The 20538-nt window shown below is 39.7% G+C and overlaps 1 protein-coding gene across 7 annotated transcripts in view; it reads left to right on the top strand.

Moving 5' to 3' along the window:
- ITGB8 (integrin subunit beta 8) overlaps nt 1-13180 on the top strand; it is a 56231-nt gene extending 43051 nt beyond the window's left edge. For 3 of the 7 annotated variants that reach the window (XM_069773661.1, XM_069773669.1, XM_069773614.1), the window contains exons 13-15: nt 721-884; nt 8249-8374; nt 8615-8726. In XM_069773661.1, coding sequence (XP_069629762.1) covers nt 721-884; nt 8249-8374; nt 8615-8668 — 344 coding nt within the window. In that variant the 3' untranslated portion in view covers nt 8669-8726. Of the gene's footprint in view, nt 1-720; nt 885-977; nt 6708-8248; nt 8727-12901 lie in introns of those variants that run through there. The other 4 variants (XM_069773624.1, XM_069773634.1, XM_069773650.1 and 1 more) reach the window with 4 other exon arrangements.
- The last annotated feature ends 7358 nt before the right edge of the window (nt 13181-20538 follow it).

Here is a 20538-nt window from a genome sequence, read left to right as displayed (position 1 = left end):
AATATTCCTTTGAAGTATAAAAAACTGCACAGTTTTGAGGGCTGTGGAAGAATAAATTTTTTTTAATAGAATCTTGTAAAGCTTAATCATTCCATGCTGCAACAAAAATGCAAGTAAATGATTACCTTTTGTAACTTCACATTTTTGTATGTCGTCTTATCTTACAGTTGTTCATAAATGAGGAAACTAACTGTGAATACTTTTCTTATAACTTTAGTATTAATTAAGGATATCTTACCGTGTGAGAGAGGTCTACCAGTGAGGAGAGCACTGGACAATGATTCAATAAACTACATTTTCTTTCATATTTCGCCAATGATCTGCACTGTAATCTTGTGAAGATTAAACTGTCTTGGCCCTGTCCATCTCTAACATTTCATCCTCTCTATTTCAGCTATAAACTCACCGGCTTACAGAGAATTTGTGGTGGCCAACACCATGAAGCCTGAGTCTTAGTTCTGTAGATTAAAGGAATAATAGTTTCACCATTTTTCTACAGTGGATATTAATTGGAATTGCCTTTCTTGATATGCCCTGCTTTAAAAGCTTGCATGTGGCAACTTTTCCCCTTAACTTCCCTTAATCTATTTTCCCTTAACTTTTACCAGGCTTGCGTTACATTTATGTGACATTACTATGCAGTGGTAGATACATCTATGTTTGAGGGATGTGCCTATTCCATACGTTAGGCTTTACACTTGTGTTTTCCTTTCGTTGCAGAATGTTTCTCTGGACGAAGCTACTTTAGAGTCTTTTCCATAATCTTTATAGTTACCTTTCTGATCGGGTTGCTTGTTGTCCTTATCATCAGGCAGATAATTCTGCAGGGGAGTAGCAATAAAGTTAAATCTTCAGCTGATTACAGAGTATCTACAACAAAGAAGGTAATTGATTTCAGAGCCATCATATTGAGTAATCTTTTTCTTGCATATAAAAGTTAGCTAATTGTTGATAAAAATTGTATCTTCTCCTTCAAGGATAAGATGTTTTTGCCTACTGTTTGTACAAGAACAGTAACGTACAGACGTGACAAACCAGAGGAAATAAATATCGACATCAGCAAGTTACGATTAAACGAAACTTTCAAGTGTGAATTCTGAAGACAGTGTGTTTTCTGCAAATGTCTATTTCCATCATGCTCGACTTTTTAGAAGTTACCTTTTGTACTCTGTCGGAATCTTGACTGTTGCCATATGGTTTTGTGTTGTGTGTTTTGTTGAATACTGTAACAAAGTGACATGTAAGCATATTCACGTAATGTGACTATGTTTGAAACTATAGCTGCTGTATTTCTTTTTTTTTTTTGAAAGAGAAATGTGCGTTACTACTGTTCAGGAACATTAGTGTTGATGTAGCACTTTAGCGTATTCTAATTTATTTAGTTATGGCCTAGAATGTAGATATGAACTGGTCTGACAAAGCACTGATCTCACTCTACATGTAGCTAGTACTGATGTGCTCTGTGGGAATGGACAAAAGCTGTGACTGAAATATTAACATTGCTGTATATTATAGCAATAGATGAAACTATTCAAACACTCTTAAATAGAGTAAATGGTACTTTTATAGTTCTCTCAGTTGACAGATTCCACTGATTTGTCTGCTTTAGCCTCTTCGCTTTTCCTCATTACTTACTAAAAATGACTGGATTAAATGAGTGCTTAGTTACTGGTGTGAGTGCATAGTTGTGTGTGTATACACACACATGCACACACACAGAGGTAAATTATATATATAGTTTTTTATATGTATGATGTCACATAAAGATAATTTATATCTGATAAAGAGTAATTTTTAGCTTTTTTACTTGTTTCAACATAAAAACTTTTATACAGATTTTAAGGTATTTGGAAACTGAGTGGCTACCGAAAACGAGAGTTCCTCTGTCCAACAGCATAGTCTACATGATGATCACTGCCGGCTGACTTCACCTGTGGAGTCAGCAGCATCAGCTCCACTGCAAGTAGATAAATTACACCAGAGCTGTGTTTGGTTTGCTAGCTACATGTCAGTGTTTTGCCAAATAAGGGCTTTGTTGTTTTTCTATGATGTCAGACATAAGTCTGATTTTACACACATGCTCTTTTTTCTGTGTAAATTAGTTGACAGGATTAGCTTTTGTGAATTCTTACATAACTGCTTCAATTTTTGTGGCTCTGTGTTGAGAAATGTCCCCCATGTGATGTGAAAAAGAACCTGCAATTTGGAAGAAGGTGAGGAAAACAGGAGTGTTTTTCTCAAGAGAACACATTAATTGACTTCATGAATGTGGGATCAAATTCTGCCTTCAAAAATGGGCAAAACTCCTCTAAACACAGTGGGACCAATATAAGCTTATCTAAGAGCAGAATTTGAGCTACAAGTTCAAGCAGAAGTATTTTCTTACCCCTGAAACCGGCTATAGTGGTAGAAGACGTGTTAATGTTATATACTAGTTGGAAGAGTCAGCTAACAGTCTGATTTACTTCACTTTATGCTGTCAAAAGCCTACAAAAATCTGATCAACCTCTAATGCACTAAAATCTTGCTGGCAAAAAGAAAAATAATCTCAGAAGACAGTGTATCATTTTAGCAACATTAATTACTGATAATAAATATTGGTCTGTACTTGTCATAGATAAGAGTTACAGAAACAAAGCAGGATCTCTTTATATGCAGTTTTTAGAAATTAGTATATATTCATATTTCCTATTCTGTATTTCTTCTGTAAATTCCCACTGAAATCTGATGAGTATACATGTGAAAGGAAGGCAGGATGCAGAGCAAATGATTAAGTGTTATGTGAGTATTTACAGTTTCTTGGGTCATGGATCAAGTGGGATTGAGAAAAATAATATAGAGACAATGGGCCTTCCATTAAATTGTCATAGAAGCTTTAGATGTTAGTGATTGTTTTTAAAAAAAAAGTAAACTGGACTATTAAATGTTTCTAAAGCAGTCTTCAAAGTAGTCCCTGAGCTTTCTAACATCCAGGTAAAAGTGTCTCATTTAAAGAAAAGGGGACTGCCTTACACTGACCCTGATTTTAGTGATAGCTTAATTGTAATATCTTAATAATAGATTAATTCTGTAATCTATCAAGTACACCTTAAACTTTCATTTTCTTTGAAAACCTGTAGAATGGTTTTCCTCCTGTGTAAATTAACAGATTCCAAACAATTGGTTTCAGTGGGATAAAGAGGAAAGATTGATAAAAGTTTACCTGCTATTGCCCTTATCACAATTCATTAGTATTTTTAAGTGAGTAGGAAACAAAGTCTCTGGTTATCTGTTTCACTTAACAAAACAAACAAACAAACAAATTAAAGCTCAGCAGAGAATATCTGAGTATATAACAAAAGATGATTATGTTCTTTAAACAGTGCGATAGATTTTTTTTTTTAACAAAAAAGATTCCTTAGAATGTATTTCCCATAATGGCCTTTAAAGCATTTACTGAAGTGGTAGCTAATGTTTTTTCTTTGGAAATTACTTTTCACTGTTAGAGGAACTTAAATTATGTGGGTGGGGAACAATGGAGCTGGGTTCTTTGTGGAAGAAAGATTTGAGCTGTAACACCCATCTTCCAGACCCATCACACTGCTACTACTTTTCTTCTGTAGTACTTAGTTGGCATTGCAGTGCTGCCTGTGAATGCTGCCTGTGAAGGGGCACGGCCAGTATTTCCTTATCAGACACCTGCCTGAATGTTTAGTATGCTCTGGTCAAATAGAGCAGGCTCACAGGACAAATTGCACTGTAAGCTATTTGCTGTCCTGAGGTTAAAAAAAAGTATGTTAAAAAAAAGTTTTTTAAGAAAAAAAAAACCACTAAGAAAAAAAAGCTTTTCTTGCATCTCCCTCATGGCTTTGCTGTATTGTGGAGGAGGCTAGTGAAAAAGAATAAGCTGCTGCTAATGTGACAGGTCAAGGCTTTTAGAAGGCCCATGGGGAGCTTATACAGAGCAGGATCCTTGGGAGGAGGCTTTGTTTCTAGGGATGGAATCTATCCATGAGAAACTCTGGCTTTGCTTGGTACTTGTTTCCCTCTGCCTTTGACCATGTTTTTCAGAAGAGCTGCTGCAGGAGATGAATAGCCCAACAAAAGCCTCACTATTTAGGGAGCTGTGTTCCCTCAGCACATGACCTTAAATGAGAAAGCAGCCTGTAATTCACAAGGAATTTCCTCAGCGATTGCAGAAGAACTCTGCTTCCTATAGTGCTTAATATGGGAGATGTTAAAGACGAATTAGTTCATATTAGTTTTCAATGTATTGTGCGTCAAAGATGCTCATAAAAATAGGGAAAAAAATATCTAGCCTCAGAATAGAACGTTCCAAACTTCTTAAATAAAGCTTCTTATACCAGGCTTCTTCAAAAAATGAAAAAAAAGTCAAACAATTTGACTGCATGCCTATACCCCCAAATATACTGGCAGATCATCATTGGTTTGGGGAGTTGTTTCTAGATTTGCTCCCACAAACAGAGCATGTGCATGACTTTTCACAGCAGATTTGTTAATGTTAAAGTCCATATGTATAATTTTCAAATTCTAATCCCACTTTTTTTTACCTTTAACTGATTATTTGTCTAACATTTCAGAAATGTGTTTATGCAATTAAAAAGCATGCATTTTGCTTCAGATTTTTTTTTAAAGACTCTAAATTGAAGACATACTGTGAATTGGATATTTCCAAGCATCCTGAGTACCTTAATAACATTGCTACAGAAGTGTGTGGGAAAATAGCTGTTTCATCCAGAAAACGTGCACATGGTATGCGAGGAATTTTCATTGTGCCCAGCTGAAATTCCCTTACGTTCACAAGGAATGTTGAAAGTGAACCTTAAAAAGGAAGGACATCTGTATAGGCATAGTTTACATTTTATCCATTATTTTCAACTGGATTTATTTTTTCCTCTCTATGGTGTCATGAAAACCTGCTATGTAAAGTATTCTTCAGACTGCAATGGAAAAAATTATTTGCCCAGTCTGATCATATATAATATTTGTTTCCTGCTTAGTGTGCATACCTAAATGTACATGTGTTGCAAACCGTGGGAGCGAACGTGCGAAGCAGCTTCAAGCAACCCTTAGTCCTAAAGTAGCCATAAGGCCTAGCGATGCCCAAGGCAGAGAGATGCTGCCTGTGCATTGAAGAGGGACGGCATCCTCAGCAGGCGCAATGCGTCCTACAGCTCCCCACAGCATCCCGACAGAGATGGTGCTCTGAGACCACACTTCTCCATTTGTCAAGGCAGGAAACCTCTTCAGAGTAGGTTGGCTTGGCAGAGGTGGTACGGTTTGTGTCCTAGGCGCCTGGCCACATGTTGGAACTGCAACACATGCAGTCCGCAACCCTCAGCGCTGCAGGCTTTTTGCATCTTTACTCGTCAAAAAAATGCTTGCATGTAACCTAGCAAGGGACCGCCTGTGCCAGTATGTACTGTAAACCTGGATGCTGCAGACCTCCATTAAAGCTTCCGGGAAGCCTTTGGGCATCTGCCCATTGACTTCCCACCAGCCCCAGGATCTCTCCCGGCCAGCCTTAAGGAATGTAAGCTGTAGCTGGGAAAGGGCGCTTCTCATAGAGGCATTCCTGCAGAGCCAGTGCTGGGTGACGCTTACTCTGCTCTGGCTACGATTGAAGCATAGTGCCAGTGTTCTGGCTGAGAGGGGAAAGATTTATTTGCTAAGCAGAAGTGGAGCAGTAGTTAAGAAGAACACTACTTTTTAATGATGACCTTGACGCTGCTCTGATGCACAGACATTTCATGGATCTTAAAGAAAATTGAAATTCATGGAAAGGGAAAAAAGGTTAAAATTAGCCAGTGTGAATGCATTTCTATAGCGAGCCAAATCAGTGGGGTTTCACTGAGTGCAAGCCAGCTCAGAATGGCTGGCCTTTCTGAGGGCGGGGGCAGGGGGGGAGAAAAAGAAAAAACTTAAAATTAGTAGATTCTTAAACTTTAGAAATGCTGCTCTGGATTGCATGCTTTCTTTGTTTCCTTTTCTGCACAAACTCAAGAGAAAGGTACCTACTCACTAAAAAAAATAAAATTGAAATGTCTGGCATTTGTTAAAATAATGGCTTCTACTCAAATCCTAACATTTCATCCTGATACCTACATTGTGTTTGGGCTGTTTCAGTTATATTTTGAAGGGAGATGTCGAAAGATGAAAGATTCTTTTGGGAAGGCATTAGTGTTGGATGAATTCACTGTGCTAACATCTTCACTTTTACCTACTACTGCTTCAAAAAACAGAGCTACTTTAAAATGTCTTATTTAGCAATGGTGTGACAGCTATTAATAGTACTACAGTTTTTAACTTTCTATTTAACATATACTACCTTTTGTAAAAAAAGTATATACAGATAAATAATGTTTCTCTAGATTATATGTATAGAGAATGTTAGTAAGGGAAGAGGTTTTACATAAATTTATAACTTCTTACTGTTCTTTTTACATTTTAAATGATACTTCTAAATCACTACTTTTGTTTGGAAATATACTGAATATTTTATTATTTAAAATAGTATACTTTTATAGCTGTTTATTAATTTCAGTTGACTACTAACTTCTATTTTGATATTTATTAATGACTTGACACTGTAGTATATTGAGATGTTTATTTTTCTATCAGAGCTGTAACAACTATGACATAGCATTATTTTAATGCAACATCATTGTACTTGCTCTCTAAAAAATAAAATCAATATTTAATCCATATGGATTTTTCATATTTTTAATGTTTAATATGTCTGTGATAAGGATCACCCCCTTTTAAAAATATAAAGCACTTTCATTAAGGTGCACAAATGTCTGCAAAGGGAACGTATGATTACAGTTGGTTTTAAATGGAATAATACTGTGTCGGGAGAGATAAAATACAAAGAATACCATGTTTATCAGATGTAGGCAAACTGATGAATGCATGTTCAGGATGAACTTTGAGAAGGCGGGAAGGAACACGATAGCAGTTTGGAGGTGCAGCTGGTTTATCTTGCGCAACCTAACTGAGACATGAATGCACCAGGAGATGTTAGCACTTTTCAGGGGACAAGAAGATACTTCTTGTAGAAATACAATCTATAGATTGATAAGTGGTTATAATAGCCTTTCTTCTGCTCTGCTTTGTTGGGTGGTAGAGGAGCTGGTTTTCTGGGAATGGGTAAATCTGCAAATGCCTCATCTATGCCACTCACTGCAGGCTTAGGTTGCTTTCTGAGTACTGGTGAAAATGCATCACTACATTGGGAAGGTGACACAGGTTCTGTTCTCGAGCAGAATCAATAATAGCATTTGCTTTGCACAGTGCCATGAAATTTCTCCTGAAAAGGACTTCAGACATGCTATGTGTAAGGACATTCAAAATATGTGCTGTAAGACCACGATGCCTCAGTAAGAGACAGCTGTGACACTAAGACACCTAACAGACATCACTGGTAAAACTAGCTGTTCATGCTCCTAACACGATCCAGTTTTTGCTCTGGGGATGAGAGAGCTAGAACCAAGTGACAACTGGTACATGCTCAGTCATCACATCAATTCGTGTCCAGGACTTAACAATACAGTAGAAAAACCTGGGAAAAGGTGTACAGCAAAACTAGAAAAACAAATAACTAAATATCACAAGGACAATCTGTTCATCTTTGTTGCTGCTTCTATCAAAGCAAGGAATATAATCCCAATATATGCCTGATGAGATTGAGGCTGAGAAATTTCTTTTCACAGAGGCAGGAGTCGTCAGCCTTCACTGACACACACAGCAAGCACATGCAACCAGTCCTGCCAACCGAGAAACACACATTTTCCTTGAAAGCTCTTTATTGAGGGACATTAATGTTGTCACCAACTCAGAGTAAACATAAACCTAGATCTGGATTTCAGACTTATAATTTAAGCATATAACTTGAGCTACAGACATAGGGCTTCATTTTGCCACGTGATAGTAATCTTGAAACTAAGGTTCCTGTTAACACTTAAGTCTCCTATAGATAGTGATCCTGGCACCAAGCTGTGCTGCGTACCCTGGTATGTTGTGGGATGACGGTAAGTGATCTATATGAAGTCTTTCTTCCTATGTTCTGAAATCCAGCACCTAAATCGTGTCTATATACCTTAAAATGTCCAGATAATGACAGATAGGGGTTTTGACACTAGTGGCATTGTATTTAGCCTATTTTTATTCACACCCATGAAGTTGTCAGTGAGGGCACAATAGTGCCCTAATTTGGCTCTAATGTAACGCAACTGCTATTTTGTTGCAGATACCATTGACAAGAAAAAGGCTTCCTGCTCAGTCTCTCCAAAGAGGAAAGAAACCTAAGTTACAGCCTCTAAAGCCGGAGGAGGAAAGAGATCCTGATTTCAGCCACTTTTTTGACACCAGTCATGTAGGTGCACGCTATTACAGAATTTCTCTCCCTGCATGATTCCCTTTGTGGTAGGTGCAGAATTTGATCCAATAAACAGAGAGGCTGGCATTAGGGACAGTTGGTTTGAGTGAAGATCTGCATATGCATGATGACAACCAAAAGGCAATGATTACAATTAAGCATAAAGACTGTGTTAACAGACTGATTTTAACTGTTATGGAGTTAATCTGAAAAGTGGGTGGTTTCTTCCGCTTTCAGGTCTACAACAAAGATGAGAACTTTGGAAATACATTCCTGCTATCCTGGGTTTAAACCCAAAGAATTTAAACATATTGTATGAATTAAATAAAAATATATAGTTTTACAGAAACCCAAATGGTCTGAAGCTCTGTTTAGAGCACAGGTACTGTCAGTGTGTTGCAGGGGCTTCTAGCTGCTCATCTTCTGCTTGGGAGTCTTGGGGTGGTCCAAGTTGGGTTGGACTGTACAGAATTCATGTTACCTAGACATAGGCTGCCAGCCTGATTTATTAGCACTAAAGAGGCCCCAACATTATCATCCCCTGGCCCCTCATCCCAGGGAAACTGTGGTGGGCTGCAGAACACAGTGTCTTCGTTTTTGCAAATGATGCTATCATCTACTCAGCCCAGAGCATAATATGGCCTCTGATTATTTCCTTGGCCTTCAACTGCATGATTCATGAAGGACAGTTACTGTTTAATAAAGATGATGTGTATGCAAGCTGATAAAACTAAATGATTAACCACAAAAGCATAATATTGCCAAGTTACGTCACATATGCTTATTGAAATCAGTGCTTATGATGTATTTCTTTCAGCTTTGCAGCTTGCCAAGTCCCCCTTTTGGGGCCCTAAGTCTCATCCTAAGCCTCTTGGTTCTGCCTCAGCAATCTGGAGAGCTCAGGACCTATTCCCGCATGGGGTTTCTCTGCTCTCAAAGCTGCTCACAGGAGCAGCCTCTCCCACAAACACCCTTCTGACTCTTTAGCCTTTGACCGTAGCCTTAACACATCCATTCTGAAAGCATCACCGAGGCTGTAAGATACGTGGCTGAACTGCAGACGAGACAGGGGACATGTCGGTGGATGGGTTTTCCACAGAATTTTTAGACACACCTTCACTTTGCTCTGGACAAAGCAGGAATTTCAAAGACTTCTACAACTTAAACATGGTGATCTCTAGATTATCCTTGTCTTCAGAAGTGTTTAAGGTTGCCTCCTGTCCTTGAATCATTCTGCAGCTGCACCCAGGCTCCTGAGCAGAAAAAAAAGCCAGCTAAAATAAATACTTCCCATCTTTCTCACCTTCCTATGCATCTCTCCATATCTAAATTGGTTTATCAGAGAAAATTTTCCTCACTGTGCCTTCTTTGAAAATTGCAGACACTGAATCAGAGGGCTTCATCAGGGAACAGCTGATAAGGAGAGCTTTTTTTATTTGGGGGCAGACAAGAACAAGTTAAAGTCTGTAGTGCAAAGCTAAACAGAGCATCTCTGAACCTGGTCAGATGCACTCACATTGATCTGCTCCTTTCCAATGTTAAGAAGTCAGGGCTATTTCTTGGTGTACTAGCCAGTCCTCAGATACCCACAGGCATTCTCCCGCCGTAAGCTTTAAATCTGATACCCTCACAGCTTCTGCAAGGTGTATGCCACATGCAAAACACAGAGACACACTTCCCCTCCAGTACCGCCATTCTGGTGGCAATTTTTATCATTTGTAAATATTTCTTCATGTATATCTTTGTGTGTGTGTGTGTGTCTGCATATTCCATTCAAATTAACTTTTCCTCAGCATCAGGATGTCCATCTCTGATTGCTAAATAGCCTGTCAGACCAAATTATATAAATACATGTACGATATGTACAGACCAAATTATATAAATACATGTACGATATGTACAGATACTGTCTCGTGTACCTTTTTTGTATATATTTAAGATGGGATTCCTCCCCTAATCTCTCATGCATAGCGGGATCTTTCTTTACAAATTCCGATATATATCCCAGTTTCTGTTAATGGCTAGGCTGCTGTCATGTTGAAACCATGACTTGAAGTGTTCCCCAATGTTCATCTTCTTGAGTTTCTGTGCTTTTATTTTTTTTGGCTGCTGCCTGGCACAAAAAAACCTAAAGCATGGAAGACAGACACAGCACCTTACACAGGGATTCTTGGCTCACAAAGAGGATCTAATCATGATGTTAAAAATAATGAGTATTTATTTAGCCAATTTATTCCCCATGCCTTTGAAAGTGAGGTCTTGCTTTTTAAAGAGGAAAGAATCATAAGGTCAAAGGAAAGAAAAGATAATGTGTCAGATCATTTTGCAAACCAAAAAAAGTGGCATTCCCAGAAGGAAGATTTATTGTCATATGACAGACTGAGAGTGTTTCAAAGAAAAAATAAAAAACAAACCCAAAGAAAGCTTTGGTTTCAACAGTTTTCTGTGAAATTGCTGGGTCCTATTAGCTGAAGGCTATGTTAGGAGTGAACATACTGAGCATCTTTGAATATCAAGTCCATAAGGTCCCCTTTGAGATCAGATATAGAACAGATTAGAAATGTTATTGTAACACGTGTTATATTCCTTCTTCAAAAAAAAAAGGTATCTTACAGAACCTTTTTGGCAAGCCAAAACATAAGAAGCTTTATTTATTGTCTTAGCTGATGTTCTTTCTTGGATCACAATGAACTTATGCTAGCAACTATTGTGGAGTATTCTTACATTTTCTATTTATCCCCTTTTCACTCACTGAAAAAATAGTTTGGATTTGAACTACCTGAAAATAATGCAATGTATAATTCACTGTAAATTCCACTACTGCCCAGGAATTTTGCTTGTCTAGTTAGCTGGCTTTTTGTCAAGTGTGTTAATGTACTTAGTTATTTTGGGGGGGGCGGGGAAAGGAAAATTTAACAAATGACTGTCAACATCACTTGAAATGTCTTGAAGGAAACTGTGTTACTGAGTTTAATTGCTATTATTTAAGCTATTTGATACAGTTGATGACCTAGTTCCTATGGAATTCAAGTGCTTTTACCTTGGCAAATTTTACTCCCCACTTGGTCAGTGCCCAGTTACTACTGCTTCCCTAGGCCAATGCAGGTGCATGACAAGAAAGTGAAGTCTGCAATGTCCTTTAAACCAGTGAGATAAGGGAATTGTTATTCTTGAGCAAGCTTTGGCAAAGAAGACAGTATTATAATTTTGCTATGATTAAAACACCTGGGTTATTGATGTTTTATTGGATATGAAATTTATAATCAATTTATACACAGCTACTCCTGAAGTCACCAGTATAGCATACCTGAAACCTTGCTAACTCTAGGGATTATTGTATGAGGGACTTGCTTGAAGAATCTTTTTTCTTTAAATTAGAATCCTTTTGAGATGTCCCTTGGAATGATATTTTTCAGATACTTCATTTCCCCAGGGTGCCTCCCTACAAGACATTAAAATAGGATTTCATTTACAGTATTCACAAGGAAGGTAAGCCGCACTGTGCCTTCCTTACCTTAGGGATACAGAAGTGACGACTGCTCTCACAGCACCAGAACCATGTTCTGACAAGAGGACTTACTTTTTGTATGAGTCCTCCATGAGAACAGCCAGATTTTTTCAGACCTAGAATCCATCTAGCCCAGTGTAGCTGTCTCCAACAGTGGAGACAAACTTCCATGGAAAGCGTCAGCACACTCCAAGTGTGTATTACTTCCCTGAGCTTCCCCAGCCTCCAATCATTTTTCATCTTAGGGAATTTCCTACATCTGATTAGTTTGTTTAATCAGTAACCCTCACTTTCAGGTATGTGCCATTGAACTCACCTTAAAAAAAAAAAAAATCCACCAAGTTTGGAACGGCTTCCTTTTGTTTTGAACATAGCACTTTGCTTGGTGGCCCATAGCTCCTTCATTCAAACAGAGCAGACACTGAGCCCCAGCCACTCTTTTCTGTAGAACTGTTCACATCTCCCCAAGTCACCTTTCCCAGACTGCATAATCAAAGCATACATGGTCATTCTTTATACTGAAGCTTTTCCTTATCTTTGATCATCTTTGCTGCCCTTTTCTCATCCTCTCCTATCACTGGCATCCTCCTTTCCTCCCTTAAGGATGAGGGAGCAGAGCTTTTTCAAGATTCAAAATGTAGATGAACCACTTATTTACATAGGGACACACCGATATGAATCTTTTCTTATTCCTTTTATAATACTTCCTAACATTTGTATGACTTCATTTGATACAGAATTTTCATATCTTTCTCCTTAACAGAGGTCTTATACTGAATTACTGTCCTACCATGTTTAGCTCTGAAACCACTGAATGAAGGAAAGCTGCTCACTCACAGCTATCTTGAATGCAAATGCTAGCAGTTTGGTTCCTCTTTGGTTCAGGCAGATTCTCTCTCTCTTCTTCATAGCTTCCGCTTAGTCTGTAAGTAGCCCTGTTCCTAGTGAAGCAGAAATCTCCCTCCAGATACCACCCTCCTAGAATTACAGCTCTGCCTTTCTGCTTCTCTCTCCAGTCCTGCACAGAGTACAGTGAATGTTTCAGAGAAAGTTCCAACTAAAGTCCTGGTCTCCAGCTTTTTTTCAGAGCAAAAAATTTTTGCCACCAGAATTTCCTATCTTCCCTCTTCTTTATGTGGTTGATGCTCACCTGAATACTACCGGCTGCAACCCACTGCCTCTGAAGTTTACCAGCTTTGCACTAAGTAAGAAAATTGTATGTTTATCTATATGTCTGAACCCCCATACATCTGTTTGCTGGATGAGAGCATCTTCCCCGTCTTCCCTTCCTGCTGGACATCCTAATTCCAGAAGGGCACTCGCATTAAGAGAGGGCATAGATATATATAAACCAGCTAAGAGAAACCTGTCACTGTAGTCATATTTCTTTTCACTTGTCAGTATGATATTCCTGGATATCTCATCTGTCAGCCTAGGTCTCAGCAGAAGTAAATTGCTTTTTTGAAGACTAAACTGTTCAGCAACCTCAATGTGTCCTCAATGGTCACCTCCATTCGCCCACTTTTCTCTGGGTCAGCTATCCTACCCTGATATCCATACGCACCTATGCTGGCTTCCCCACAGGGGAAGCACTCACATAACTCTCCCTCTCTCCCTGCAGGAAAAGTACTTCTAGTGTTCTTCCTTCCTTTCACCTTTCTGAATAGGTGTAAGAGCAATTCCCAAAGCAGTCTCTTTGGCCAGCTGCTCCTTCTCCTATTAACCCCCATAGCACAAAAGCCAGAGAACGACCAACCTCTTCTGCTCCTATCTCTCCACAAGAGCGAAAAATCTTGTCCAGCCACTTACTTGGCTGTAAGTGAGTAGGAGTGACTCCTACTCACTCCGTGCTAGAGCTGGCCTTAACAGAGGAAGGCATCTTCACCTTGCCTCTGGCTTTATAGCTGTGGCTGGCTGGCCTCCTCCCACTCACCTCCCTCCAAACTCTTCCCAGACTGGGTTCCTGTCCTTGAATGCCCTTGGTTGGCTACTTGATTGCCTAATTAGCACCTCAGCTCCATACAGAGGGTTCTTGAAAAGGGAAAATTTCTTAAATGTGATATTGAATTAGTCCTACAACCTGCAGAGTTGTAAGAGGGATGTGGAAACAAATTTTATTTAAGGAGATTATAAGATTTACAACTGAAAAGATTGCAATACTTTTAATTTTCCTGTAACAGAACTAAGTTCTTTAGCTCCTAGCTCAGTCTGTTACTTCTTTTTAGCTTTTCTACCTACCAGCCAGTCCACAACTTCCCACAATGGGGAAGGTACCTATAAAATCACAGCTATCCAACAAATCTGCTGTCTCCTGCCTAAATTTCTCTGTCCATTCCCCATGCTTCATAGCACAGCTCCTTCAGTGCCTAAGCCTGGTTTCCTGTGCATTAATTCTGCATCCTTTGGGATCTATCCCTTCCTATCTTCAGAACTTCTGCAAAAATATTTGAGGGGGGAACCAAAAAAAAACCAACTTTAATCTGTGGTTGGGTAACTTAGATTCAAACTTGGTAGATCTTAGAGAAAGGGTCTAGAAATCTAAGGACGTTTGGCGAACAGAGTTAAGGGATTATGCCTAAATCACATAGAAGATGGAGCTTTCATATATGGGCCCTAAACTGTCCTACTGTAAATGATATCATCTGATAACCAGGTCATTTGGTAAGTGAGGCTCCCTGAATTATAAACTGAATTTTTAATTAGACACAACTATGGCAATGGGAAGGATTGTTTCTAAGAAAAAAATTAAAATGAGACAGAAACAAGGGTGCATCTGAAAACAGTTAAAACAAGGATTATCTTGTCCTCTACTATAGTGATTATCACCTTAGAAATGGTCCTTTGGGGGTTGGGAATTCATTATTTCACTCCTAGACTGTTCAAAGTCTAAAATTCTGAACTTCAAAATTTTGGCAGAGATTCCTCCAACTTTTGGCACAGCACAGGCCCAAATGCACTCCTACGTTTGTTGAATCCCAAGAAATGGAAAATTAAAAAACAAGAAAAGACTACTGGGATAACTCTGAAAGTAAGAGTCAGCACGGTGGATATCTATTAAAATATTTTCCACAGTATGAATCTCTAAGGCTTTTCCACATGGGGTAAGTATTTGGATTAAGGTAGACATCCTGACAGGCTGGAGAAACGGGCTGACAGGAGCCTCATGAAATTCTGCAAAGACAAATGCCAAGTGCTGCACCTGGGGCAGACTAACCTCTTGCACTGATCCAGGCCACGGTCTGCCTGGTTGGGGGCAGCTCTGCTGGAAAGGATCTGGGAGTCCTGGTGGACACAAGCTGAACGTGAGACAGCAGGGAGCCCTGGCACCAAAGCAAGCCAACAGCGTCCTGGGCTGTGTTAGTAGGTAGTAAACTAGCTTAGCAAGTAAATTAGCTTAGCAAGTAAAATGATGGAAGCGATTGTCCCCCTTTATTTAGCACTTGTTAGACCACATCTGGATACTGCATCCGCTTTTGGGGCCTCAGCACAAGAAAGACGTTGAGAACCTTGAGCAAGTTCAGTGGAGGGCCACCAAGATGGTTGGGGTTGCAGCACTTGCCCAGTGAGAAGAGGCCAAGGGAGCTAGGCTTCTTCAGCGTGGAGAAGGCATGGCTTCAGGGGACTAGAGAGCAGCCTGCCTGCCAGGGCCTGTGGGAAGGTTATCAAGAAGATGGAGCCAGCCTCTTCACCAAGGTCCACAGTGAGATAATGGACATAAGTAGAAACAGGAGGTTGAGGCTGGATATAAGGAAAAATATTCATTCTGAGGGTAATTAAACATTGGAAGAGGTTGCTCAGACAAGCTGTGGGGTCTCTGTCCTTCAGTGTTTTTAAAACCCAGCTGGACAAAGCCCTGAGCAAACCAGTCTGATGCAGCGTTGACTCTCTTTTGAGCAGGAGGTTGGACTAAAGATCTCGCAAGGTCCCTTCCAACCTGAAAAGGTCTGTGAGTCTGTGATAAATGTGGACCCTGGTTAACTCCCAAGAAGTCATTGTTTTTCCCTTCTGTGTTACCTGCATTTACTTCGGGAGGCTTGCTGTATGCAAGTGGTAAGCAATACGGCTAGCAACGGTTTACTAAGAATCTGCTGGGAAGGAAAAGCTGTGATTTTCAAACTCCTTTACAAAGCAGACAGATCTTCTTCACTGAAGAAATAGCTATATAAGGAAACTCAATACAGTGACATTTATAGCATATGTTGGTTTTTTAATGTGCATTTCTCATCTGGCCCTGGAAGAGTTTTGCCATCTAAAGCAAGGGACCATATTCTGCTCTGAGGCATATACAAATCCCCTTAGCTTCAATGGGAATAGCATATACATAGCTGAGGGCATGGTTTGGCCCATAGTCAATAGCCTCCTAAAAGCTTTTTTCCTACATTTTTTTTCCTTGCAGTATTCATTTTTTTCCTTTCCAAAGGTTCTGATGTCATTCCTGTTGCTGCAGTTATAGAGTTCAATTTAGTGGGAACATCTTTGAAGTCTAATTAGATTTCTTGAGAAAGACCATGGGTAATCAGAAATACAAATTCACAAGATTGCTTCAGGCCAGAAGCGTCATGCAGCGATATTAGACCAAATATTATGCAATTCTTCTGTAAGTCATGCTGTCTTCCCACTCATGAGCTGGGTTTGAAAAGCTTGTGGAATATATATGACATATCAGAGAAGTGCCAAATGTTCCTCATATAGTCCATTCTCATATTTCCTATGGAAAATGTCCCTCTCACAATCTTCCCCGTCCCACATTAAGCTGAATTTTGTCCATTACACCAGGGCAACATCATCCATGTCCACGAAGCTGCAAAGCATAACTTGGTTCACTGCAATTTAGAAATGCTGTGAGGGCTATTGTTAATTTATAGGGAATCTACAGGGGATATAGTGCACATGTATGAGAAACTTCACAACAGGCTGACATCCACCATTAGTCAGCAAAGCACGGAGTACCAGTGTAGAAAATTTTCTGTACAGTGTCAACATTGGCCAGAAGTGGAGACTGCCACAAGACATAAGAAAATAACAACACATGACAAAATGCACTTAAGCCTTATCTTGCCGGGGCTGGCTCCATGGATAGGATAGCTCCTGCGACTTTCCCAAGGAAAGCCTCGTGTTTACACGAGATCTGTTCCGACTGCAGCATCCAAGGCCAGGTACACAGCTGGCACCTATGCCCTTTTTCTAGATATGCATAAGTGATTATGCAGAATTATTCACCTATGACTATAAAAACTTGAAAATTGAGCCTTAGAGCCATTCTGAACCAGCCCGGGCCTTTTCCATCTGCCACGGTGTTTGCGGTGGGTGTGAAATCAGGTCTCATTTGCCTTTGGAGGCAAGGGTAGAGGGCAGGGAGAGGAGGGGAAGAAATTACACATGCACATGCCTGTGCTTTACTCAGGTGGCCCCTCATAAGGCGCACTGAGAAGTGCTGGAGAGCGGGGAGAGAAGCCGTATCCCATCTTCTAGCATCTCACCACTTCCCTCATGCCCAACAAGTAAGCACCTCTGCTTTGCAGCGCAGAAGGGAACACAGCATGGACTACTTTTACACTACGGCAGAAGTGTATTTACAAACTCTAAGTTACAATTGACTCTTAGTAACTTACTCTTAAGCCATATTCTGTCTTCAGTGGAATAATGACAGCAAAGCTTGTGTCAGGCTTGTCCCGAGACATGACTGTCTCCATGGGCTGAGCTCAGCCGTGTTCATCTTGAAACACCACAGCCGCCTAACGCAGCCTAACAGCGCTGTGCTTGAGGAGGAGGTGCTGTAAGGAAAGGCCCTCCCGGCTGAATTGCTGCAAGAATTCAACCAGAGAGATTGTAACGCCGCAAGGTGAAATATCGGCGACACACCGGCTTTAACAGTCCAACAGCTGAGCAGAGAGGAAGGCACCTCGGTGCTGGTGGCGAGTGCTTGGTTCGTGTTTCCTCGGCATTGTCCCCATTGCTCTGCCAGGGACAGGGACCCCAGGGCCACCTCCTCCCAAACCCTCACTTTCCTTGGAGGTTTCTCACTGAGGCACCAAGCAGGTGTGACCTGATATTAAGATATTAGGAAACTGTAGCCCAGGGTTGTATGGCCACAAGTTGTTACTAACAGGCACTGAACAGACTAGGAAAAAACGGCTGAGTTTTCCATATAAAAACTTTGAACCGATACAATAGAAACCATAAAATGGGTATGCGTGTTGCTCAAGGTCATACAGACATGTTTTTTCTTGTTTGGTTGGTTTTCCCCCTCTGGGCATCTATAATATTGCCTAAACTATTGGGATGCTGCAGTGACATTTTTCTTATTAAATTGGGATCCTAAGGGGAAAACTCTTCTCATAAATTTTTGAGGTGAAAACAACTGCAGGGATGGCTATAAATGAGGGAGAGGCTTAAGCCCTTAACTGCTGACCGATAGTTCATAAAAAAATAGAGTTTGGCAGGGAAAAGTATGATTATGAGAAAGTTTCATCTACTGTCAAATATTTTATTACATTTCAGAATCAAACTGCAGGCTCCAAGCTATTTTAAATATTAAACAGAGGATTATAACAGAGAGATTCTATAAACAAGGCAAAATGTAATGCCACTCACAATAACTTTAGGAAGGGACTCTGACACTACAGCAGTGAAGGTAGGTTGATTTCATAGGGAAAAAAGGAAAAGACACTAGATATATGTATATTTGTATTAACGGTTTTCTTTTGGTGTCAAAAAATGGACTGATCGTCAAGTGGAACTGCAGTAATATTGATATTTCAAAGAAAAAAATAATTAAGATTGCTCAATCTGGTGTTAATTTCTCATTTTATATAATAAAAATGACAAGAATAAGGCTAAAGAAAAGTAGTATTGAATTTAACTTAACTTTTGCATCTGTGCCTTCTCTGATGTTTTGAGATTGCTTTTTAACTTGTTGAACAAGCAACGAGAAAGGTAGAAGTCATAGATTAAGACACAAACTCAATATTTTCAAAAAATATTCATTATTAGCTTGATTTGTAAAGGATGTATTTCTATACTCCAATAAAATGTTCTTTAAAATAAATTCTAAGCCAATGCATATTCATTTAATCTTCCTTGAAATTCAAGATACAATACAGTATATACCTGTAGGATTTGGAACTAACAAAAAATAGAGTTGCAATTAACTCCGCAATGTTTAAAGTTAACCAGACCTGCTTTCAGTTACTTTATGGGCTATATATTTATAGAAACACGTCATCAACTTACCCTTATATTTTCCCACATTTTCAAGCATGAGTGCAACAGCTACATCTGACAAAACGTGGTTTCTTTGCAAGTACTCCTGGCTAATGGGTCAATGTATATTTCCTTGGGCAGGGTCTGCAAGGGCGAGACTCAGAGAGGTGACCAATGACCCACATCTTTACCAGCAGGTCATGATAATGGCAAACCACATGGTTGCAGTCCATGATATTTCCTTTCTTTAATGAATATGAGGAAGTTTAAGATCCCAGAAGATAACTGGAGGTGGGATGGTATTTCTTAAAAAAAAAAAAGGAAAAAGAAAAAGAACACTTTTAACTTTTTTTTTTTTTTCTTACAACTTAATGCTGCAATAGGTTATGTGCTAACCTGGGAACAACGGACACAAACCACTCCTGAGACCAGAGTTCTCCGTATTAGCAAGGTGCAGGTTCCGATGTTTGTGTTGTTGGCTTTGTATCAGGATATAAAAGGGAAGGGCAAAATCTGGCAGGACTTAAATCAATAGTAAATCTCTTATGTCAATAACACTGTGCTTTCACCAGGTTGACAAGAAACTCAGTGTTGCAACCCAGGAAGGTAGCCACCTTAAGGACAGCTCATACTGGTTTCCTTTGCAATATTTTGTCGCTGGTGTCAGAAGAGCCCTTTGTGCCTCCAGCCAGGGCGTATGGGTTGTTCACATGTAAACTGTGTAGCACAAACCTCTCACTCTGGCATTGCTCAAAAGGCGATAGCAGTGTGGCATGAGTAAGGCTGTCTCCCCTCCTGGGGAGCCATTTGGCTCGTTTCAGGTGGGCAGGTGCCATTTGGGTGACCAGGAGAACATGGCTTCAGAGCAAAACATGAAAGACACCAGCTTGCCAGTAGAGGTACGCTCATAAACTTCCTATGGATGCCATATTTACATCCCACAAAGCTATCACACATTTAAGTCTTCACATGACAGATTAGCACACCACGAAAAATATTAACTATCCCAAATATATTGCCCAACACTTCCATTTTATAACATATTCCAATTCTTAGTCCATAGTCACAGTCCTTTACTTAGGCAGCAGTAGTACAGCTGCAGTGCATTTCTTCTAGTGGACATATGGCCATGAAAGTTACATTCGGCTGTTACTTTTTCAATAGGTAATAACACTGATAGCTGAGGAAAAACAAACTATTAAAATCTTAAAAATCCAGATTCATCCAAGCATCATTCTAAGGTTACTCTAAATGCCATTTATAAAACTGGAGTTATGCCATAATAATAATCAGGCCTCAAAGCTGGGCACTGTAAATAGATGGCTGTAACTGAATATAAGCTTTAATCCACATGAAGGGATCTGTTGCTGTTTGTGGGTTGCGGCATCGGTAAAGCTCTGAGAACAAATTAGGGGCCTACAGTATATTTATTCTATGGGCTCTATTTTCT

This window comes from Haliaeetus albicilla, chromosome 2 (assembly GCF_947461875.1).
Source record: "Haliaeetus albicilla chromosome 2, bHalAlb1.1, whole genome shotgun sequence".
NCBI classification, from domain to species: Eukaryota; Metazoa; Chordata; class Aves; order Accipitriformes; family Accipitridae; genus Haliaeetus; species Haliaeetus albicilla.
Note: the sequence above shows the minus strand (reverse complement) of the source record. Positions and strands in the feature narration are given on the sequence as shown.